The following is an 8,831-nucleotide window of genomic DNA, read 5'->3' on the forward strand; positions in this document are numbered from 1 at the left end:
AGCAGGAACAGGACTAGACCTCAGTGCATCAGGTGTGTAGCCTGTCTGTTACTAGCCTTGAATGAAAGTCTGCCAACAGCTACCCCACAGGAGAAAATAGAGTGTTCTTCAACATCTGTGAAGGAGAGAGAAAGCTCTTAGCTGACCGAAAGGTAATCTTCATCATTACTAGAGCTGTTTTCACAAAATCACGGAGTGATCAGGGTTAGAAGGGACCTCTGGAGATCGTCTAGTCCAACACCCCCGCCAGAGCAGGGTCACCTACAGCAGTTGCACAGGACGGCGTCCAGGTGGGTTTTGAGTGTCTCCAGTGTGGGAGACTCCACCACCTCTCTGGGCAGCCTGTGCCAGTGCTCTGCCACCCTCAAAGTAAAGAAGTTTCTCCTCATGTTAAGATGGAACTTCCTGTGTTCAAGTTTGTGCCTGTTACCTTTTGTTCTATTACTGGCACCACTGAAAAAAGACTGATCCCATCCCCCTGGAACCTTCCCTTTAAGTATTTGTAAGCATTAATAAGTTTTTCATCCTAAGAAAGGGATTAAAATCAGAGTTGACGAAGTCACTCATAATGACTGTATCTTAGTAATTGTATCAATACAGGGCAGCCTCTGTTTTATATAAATTAGTCTGAAGTTTTCACTTTCAAGTTGATTTTCCATAAACTCGGTGTCGCAATTCAGAGCAAAGTTCTCCCCAATTTAGGCAGTTGAAGGCTGAAATCTCTAAATTTTCCAATGTTTGGAGAGGCTTTTATGCAATTTTTTTTCCTAATCAAAACTAGGAAGTACCTCTGTTTTGACATTGTAGGATCCTTGAATCTATAATGATCCGAAAGCAATGTGTAATGTTTAATGGTAAGTTATGTCACGGTTATTTTTGGCTGACTGAATGATACTGTGCTTTGAGAGCTGACCCCCAGGTAAAGCTGTGCTTGCCCATAAGCGTTGGTGGCGGGCGTTGAATGTGGTTTGTCTGCAGCACTTTGCTGAGCTGCATCACTTTTAGTGTTTGTGAAGCTGAGGGACAGAGGCGGTTTATTTCTACGTGTAACATAAAATATACATAAATTCCTAGAGGACAGCTATCCTTAAAACTAGAAATCACTATAGAAATCAGTTGATATCTAAGAAAGTACTGTTCTCAGTCATCTAGTTGTTTTTCCTGCTCAGTCCCCTGCTAGGTTATGTACAGGAGAAGTGGCTGCATTAGGGGTCAGTACTTCTCTCCCACTGCCTCTGGGTGCCTGCAAGAGTGCAATAGCTTTCAAGCTGTGAGAAGCGTGGGCTTCTTATTGCACCTTAGCCCAGTGTAAGTATGGCCTGAAAATAAAAATGAAAATAAAATGTAATAGTGGTTTCCTCCAAGGAGGCCTACTTTGCTTAACTGGCAAAAGATGCCTAGAATATGCAATACTGGAGGTGGGGAGATCCCTCTGAGCAGAAATTGAGCAGACTTTCAATAACATCAAAACCCAGTGGTTTCTGTTAAATAAATGAAGGTTTGGATTAGGAGGCAGGGTTTTGAGACCACAAGTGCTATTACAAATTTTCCAAATGAATACTTTTGGGCGAGTGAGGATTATTATCAAGTATTTTGTTGCAATATAGAGTGATTTGGTATATCAAGTACTGGTTTTCCCATGTTGTGGGAACCGGCACAGGGTCTTACGCAAAGTCAGTCAAGTGTTCCCTTCCTCATTACAAAAATGCCAAATAAATAGGCATGATTTGCTCGGCAATCAAGAAGCACAGAAGTCAAGCTAACATTGACTGCATTACATCCTTTCACTACACTTTTGAAGCCAGTGATGTGAAAAAGGGTTTTATTATACAGATGTTTCCACTGTGGCTTGATAAGAGGGGAAATGGAGCATTTATTTACAATGCTGTCAAGTTCAGATTTCCTAATTTGGTAGCCTATTTGTAAAGGAATAGCTCACTGAAATCAGAGATTCAACTAACAGATCCAAGAAGACTTAGCTTCCATTTTACAGCCTTACAGCATTAAAAAAAAGTGTTTTAAGAGAAATATGGGGAGCTCTCTGGGTATTTTGTATAGTACAACTGTATGTTGTAGTTCTTCTAGGCATCTCTATATGAAAGCAGTCTGCCTTAACTATTTTCAGATAAAATCATACAATATATTTTTATGTTAGTGAAAAATGAAAAAATTAAACCCGTAAGATACATGGAAAAACTTCTTTACAGTTCAGGTGACAGAGCAGTGGCACAGGCTGCCCAGGGAGGTTGCGGAGTCCCCTTCTCTGGAGATCTTCAAAACCCGCCTGGATGCAGTCCTGAGTAATGTGCTCTGGGCAATCCTGCTTTAGCAGGGGAGTTGGACTAGGTGATCTCTCGAGGTCCCTTCCAACTCTGAAGATTCTGTGATAAGTATACCAGCATGCATGAGTTAAAGGCTGTGCAGACTAATCTTTTAATGATTGCTTCAAAACAGTAAGAAGAATTTATTTTGGATGGAATTTTAAGGTGATATTCATAGAGAAAACATCTGAAAGTCTTTTAACTCATAGAAATACATTTTTATGTAGCAATCCTCTCTTTATTTTTATCAATCAATCTACAAGAATAAGTCTGTAAAAGCGACCTGATAACTGTCTGTGATAGCCTCTTCGGTATGGAGGACTCTCTGCCCTCCAGCGTCTGATTTTGTCCTGCTGCTTTTGTGACTTCAGCTTCTACTTGGCGTTTTACTTCTGCATCTGTACTTTTTGCTGCCTCATCTCAGTGCTCCCTGCAGGATCACCCATAGACTTTTTATAGCCATATGTTGAATCCATTGGTAGGTGACATTGTGAAAATATGATGCAGAGCATTTTACCACCTTTTCTGGCTTTGATTGTACCCTCAAGATAAAGCACTGATTCTGTACAGTTGTTTATTTAGACTTGTAAATAAGTAAACTCTATATGCCATTGTTTCTTACCACTCTTTTATTCCTTACTCTTTTTCAATATGCTGGATAATTATGTATGTTTACTTTTTCTTCCTAATCTTATTTTTAGGATTTAGCTGAATTTGAAATTGTTGTTAATGAATCAGTTTATTGGACTTTGGGATTTTCGTTTTGTTGAATCATTGAGTTTTCTTAACAAGGAAGAGAGAACTGTGCATCTTTCCACAGAGTCTTTCCATACAGTACATTACATTAAAAATTTCTCCGAAATTAGAATTGTTAACTACATTTATTATTTTTGTTTTGTATAACCACAATTCTCTTGAAACAGCATTTGTTTAACTTTTATAGGGTGACAGGTTAAAGTGAAGCAAGTAATGTAAATGGTATAATAGTTGTGATTATGGGAATGCATTGATTTTGGTGTTACGGTTACGTGATGTGAAGTTATACAAGGGAGGCAGAAAGGTTTCTAGAGCTAGTTTTAACTCTTAGGTTTTATATATTGTTTTAGTTTCTCAGTCTTTAAGAGAAGACTAGTTGAAACTTGCTCTGATGCAACTATATGCAGCACACTGTATATACACTCAGCACACTGAGATTTTCCTTTTCCAGTACTGAAAGAATTCCTAATGTCAAGTCATAATATATAGAAAAATACATTGATTTACTGTAATTTATATACCAGATTGTGCCATTTTGAAATTTGGACTATGCAAAAATATGAGTGTAATGGAAATAAAAGCTAAATGAAAGGCACTACAGGAAACCTGATCATATTTAAACTGACATATGTGAGAGAAAAAAATTCTGACTTTAAGGTTGCATTTACATGTGGAAAAATGCCACTCTCACTCTTGAAAAGATAGAAATTGTTTTTTAACTAAAGACTAATAAATTTACCTGCTTCAGTTAAAGGGTGTAATTCACCAGTTAGCTGTAGTATGACCAGTGCATCTGAAGTTACTCACTGCAGAAACCAGGCTTATGAAGAGCTGCCACAGTTAAAAGTTTACATAAGATTGCCTTTTGTTTCCTTTTGATAGTAGCTGCCTCTGTTTCCAAGTGGCTTTCTCAGATAGTAAGTTCATTCTAAACAGACGTGGGAGGGGGAGGGAGAAATGGTATAGCAATATCTTTTATAATGTTTCATTGCCAACTCCATTGCACCTGATGAGATGAAATCATGGGCATACTTTGAATATCTGTCGTGATGTTGTTCTAAATTGTAATGCATAGTGTGAATAATCTCATAAACGAATGTCGCTTCTGTTTTTACTCAAAATAACTTGTAGCAAAATAAATTGTATGGTGCATTTTGTTCTGGATCTTGAAGAAGTACACAAAGTAGGCGCCCTGAGAATTTTTATGAATTGTCATGTAGTGCAAGATACCCTTTGATTAATTTGCATATTTATTTATTTATACTATTTTACTGTAGGCAGAGAATTCTGCGCTGGCTCTGGAAAATGAAAATCAGAGAGAACAGTATGAAAGATGTCTTGATGAGGTAAGGTAGATAAAAAGGTTGTTCTTACCTGGTACTATAATTAAATGAATACAAATGAATCTCTCCCTCTCTCACAAGGTTGACATTGTTCTGCAATTTACTAGTATTACCTCATTCTAATTAATTCCAAGAACATGTGTCTGGCAGTCATAGATAATGTTCTCCATGACCTCTGCTGTAAATCCTGTTTTGACCACACCTCTTCACTGAAAAGTTGATATCCCTGTGACCAGTATTTGGAACTGGTTTGCTTTCAATAGGAGGAGAAAATTATAATTTGCCTATTAGGTGTTGTGTACTCCTTCTTTTCTGTAGAGTGGAACGCAGGTGGCAGTGGCTTCTTCCATCAAAAGTCCCCCAGCTTCCCTGTGTAATGTATTCTGTAACCAGGGAATTTAGTCTCTTGGCTCCCCATTAGGGTTACATACACAGCTTTTTATGCTGGGTTTTCACTAGCTATCAGCTTACTTCTACTACACGGCTCAGCTTCTGATCAGACCTTCCAGTTACAGCTACAGTGTAATTCACCCATCAGTTGCTGTCTGAGCTCTCCAGCAATGCTTACCATTCCTGACATGTCTAGTATCTCCTATTGCATGCAGCTTTCTCCATATATTTACTGATGCTTACTTGTTCCTCCCATTTATCCTGAAATAAGTCTCTTCAGCATATTCAAGAGCTTAAAATAATTTAAAGACTTTTAGTAGCTCGAAGAGTTGCTTAGTAGAAATCATTTACCCATTCCATAATAAGAATGCATAGCAGCATAAGTAGTTAGCTAACATGCAAATAAAGCAAAACAAAACCAAAAACTACACTGGCTTCTTTTTGTGTGCACATTACACAAAGCAGATGACAATTCATGTCTTCTTACCAGCTTTTTAAATTTTTAATCAGCATTTGCTGAAGTGTTACTGGCAGGAGGAATGCAGCTCTGATATAAGAAGCCTCCAGTTTAGTGCAGATTTTCATCAGCAAATCCACACTTTTGCCTCTACAGCTTATTTTTATCGGGGAGGTGGAATAAAAGAGTTGCAGATACACATTCCTACTAGGTTATGCTCTGTTCTGTGGCGCTGGAATACCAGCAGAGCCTTGGTCTGCATTGGCCTGGGTCACTGCATTCAGTGCACACTTGAATAATGTTTGGATATCATGGTGATAAGGATGAAATTACCATATAATTACTAACTTTAGTTTAAATTACTGAGTTTAACTTAAAATTATTTTCTGATTGTCTAGGACAAAATCTGCATACATAATTAATTTTAGAAATGAGTAGAGCACCATAACCATCTATTCCAGCAAAACACTCCACACAGATTGTAAGGACAGAAGATACGTTTTTATAGTGTTTGCAGTAACATGATGGATTTTTGATCCGGGGTTGTGTTTTTTACACGCTGTTGCAGTTTAAAGAGCGAGTAATTATATCAAACTATGCTCTAAACTTTATGATCTTCAACATTCTGTTAGCTGCTTTCAGTTCTTCCATATTATCACTGCTGTATCCATCTTCTCCCACTGCATCAACATTTTCAGGAGAAAGTCTTCTCATCACCTGTGGTTTTGTGCTTCCCTGCCTTATTTTTCCTTTGTTTATCTTCTTCCTCTTTTTGCCTCCTGTTTTGTGTGCAGTGACCTCTCTTGTCCTTCTTCAGGGCTTGGTATCACTTTTTTCTTCTCCTCCCCCCTTCAGCCCTCCTAGTACTTTGGCAGTCGCACTGTAACCAGCATTATTTTAGTTGAAACAAACTTGGACCTAATCCTTTCTGATCACTGAGCTGAAGTTGTTGCCAGTGACTCAGGCAACAAAACCATATTTAATAATTGCAAGTTCTGCAGGAGTCCCAGGTTAGCACCCACCTGAGCACATTCTCACTCTACTTCATTATAGCAACAATAAAGACAATAGGAGATGAGACATAAATGTAATTAATGAATAACCAAATCAGTGTTTGTGAGAACCTTCACTTCCAACCAGAATCTTCCAAGGATGTGTTGTATGTGACAAAGTCCTTTCCAAACAGGGTTTCTTACTGGAGGTCTTAAGAAAATAAAATGCTTTTAATAAATATTTTTATTTTTTAAAAAAATTAAAAGTTACTTCCGCTTGAAACTTTCTTTCCTTTAAGACTTTAAGTCTGATGCTTCCTCTGTTCATAACTCACCTTACACCACTCTACTTCTGTTCATAACTCACCTTCTACACCACTCTAAGAGGTGAAAACCTCTTCAGACCTTCCTTAGTTTGGGCTTCAGGACTTCTTCAACAGTTTTTAGGAGCAGACATATCCTCTACAGCTATGTGTCTGTGCTGCAGCTACATTTTGCCCCAAGGTGACCTGATGGGTTTAAAGGGAGGAACACAGATGTTCCTGAGAACACAAGGCTGTGATCACACTCAAACCTGAGACAGCTAAGCCTGCCACCAAAAAATCTGAGTGCCTACCACAAACATTATTTTAATTTTGCCTCTGCAGCCCAATTAGTTGTGAGAGTATTGATCATCTCCAGGGTTGATACACAAGGAGCGCTTACCTCCAAAGCTAATACCTAGCCATTCTGGCTAGTTACATGTTTGGGATGCTCGACAGTCCTTTGAGTTAATGAAGGTTGGGAACATCATTTGGTAACTATTGGGAGAATGCTGCCATCTTTCACTCACCATTGAGCAACCTCAAATTGCAGCTTCTCTCCCCTGAACACAGGCAAACTCTGCTCAGGGCACTAAATCATCATTTAATCTGGCCACCCTGCCAATAGTGTCCCTGCTTGGTCCCTCAGGCCTCTACAGCAATGTGATAAAGACACTTGCTGTGCACTGTCTGCTTTCTGGTGAGATGTTGGTGGCCATTAAGTCACATGTGAAGGAAGTAAAAATAACCACCATAATTTTTCTGTCTGACAAAAAGATACCAGAGCTGAGTTTTTAAATAGATGCCTGCCATTATTTTCTCTCAGTTTTATTTTTTTATTAGTTATTTTAAATAGTTCTTCTCATTCATATAATGTCCCACATTTAAAATTTTATGCATGCTTGCACCTGTGACTTAAAAATGCATGCTCTGTAATCATTTTCTTGGTAAAATTCAAGGAAACTCAAAATGTTCATAGAGACAAAATCTGAAAAGAGTATGGGTAAAGCTGAAGTGAGTCATTTATGAATTTTAATAAATATTCACTGATTTTTAAAGTAATTGTTCATCTCTGAAGTGTATATATAAGCAACTTGAGAACAGTACTTGGGAGAAGTTGTCATTGAAATGTCGCAGTACTTGATAAATAAAAAAAGAGCTCATTTATTTTCAGAAATACTCCATAAACGTATCTTTCTGTCTCTGAAAAATGTAATGCAAAAACCAGGATTGTCTTCTTGTACCTTTGGGGTTTGAGGTTAACATGCTTAATCCAAGTTTCCTATCCTGGAATTCAGCTGTCAGTTTATTGGTAAGTGGTAATGTCATGTTTATTCACATCACTGTGCCAGCTGAGATTTCTATCAAGCTTCACCATACTTACATGCAGGAAATTGTGCAACTTAGGGTAGATGATATTTTTGCTGATGTTTTAAGAATTAGCTGATCAAAAATACAAAGTTACCTTAAAAGGCATTCCATTTTTAAGATTTGAATAAAAGACCTTTCATTTCAGTACACTTGAAATGTCTTTGTGCATATGAAACCGTGCTTTAAAGGCAACTGTGTAAAATCTCAGTACTTGTAAAAGGTATAATACATGTTACACTAGGGTCTCTATTCTCTGATTCATTCTTTTATACCTTTTCTATTAAGACCACTTTATAACATGTATATGTAAACATAACTGTGTAAGGAAAAAGTGAAGCTGATCTTTTATCTCTTTTATTGCAATCCACAAAAGGAAACCTCACCTAAAGATCTTGGCTATTAAGTTCAAAGGAAAGGCAGGCAGTGTGAAGGCAAGCAGTGTCATCTACTACATAAAAGCAGACTAAGGAACCAGCCGTCTCTATTCTATTCCTTGTTTTGCCTTGATTAACTGCATGAATCACAGGTCAAGTCATTTTACAGCCTGCTTTTTACTGGGATTGAGCCTCATATCAGTGGGAATTTCACATGTTCTGCCTCTCAGAATTCAGTCCCTCTGCCTTCAATGGTCTCATTTTTTGGTTGTTGTGATTATCAGTTTTGTAGTGCTGGCTTATGTTGTTCATCCGTGGTGTCTCTTGACCCCTGTAAATAAAAATGAAGTAGGTCCGCTAGCATAGCAGTTTATTTCCATCTGGACACTAGTGCTACTGTAGGAGTGGAATGGCAACCTCATTTGAAATGCAGAAGTTTGGATATGATTGCACTTATTGACTGCTAAATTAATTTTAGTAACTTTAGAACATTTCACTGAAGGCTTCCCACCCCTGTTCCTGCTG

General features: G+C 38.0%; 1 protein-coding gene across 1 annotated transcript in view; it reads left to right on the forward strand.

The window, feature by feature from the left end:
- The window catches only part of NCKAP5 (NCK-associated protein 5), a 372,018-nt gene that overhangs the window by 266,544 nt on the left and 96,643 nt on the right, over nucleotides 1-8,831 (forward strand). The window contains exon 7 of the mRNA XM_009895863.1: nucleotides 4,355-4,423. Within this exon, the coding sequence (XP_009894165.1) occupies nucleotides 4,355-4,423 (69 nt within the window). The remainder of the gene's footprint in view (nucleotides 1-4,354; nucleotides 4,424-8,831) is intronic.

This window comes from Charadrius vociferus, unplaced genomic scaffold (genome assembly GCF_000708025.1).
Source record: "Charadrius vociferus isolate BGI_N301 unplaced genomic scaffold, ASM70802v2 scaffold862, whole genome shotgun sequence".
NCBI lineage: Eukaryota > Metazoa > Chordata > Aves > Charadriiformes > Charadriidae > Charadrius > Charadrius vociferus.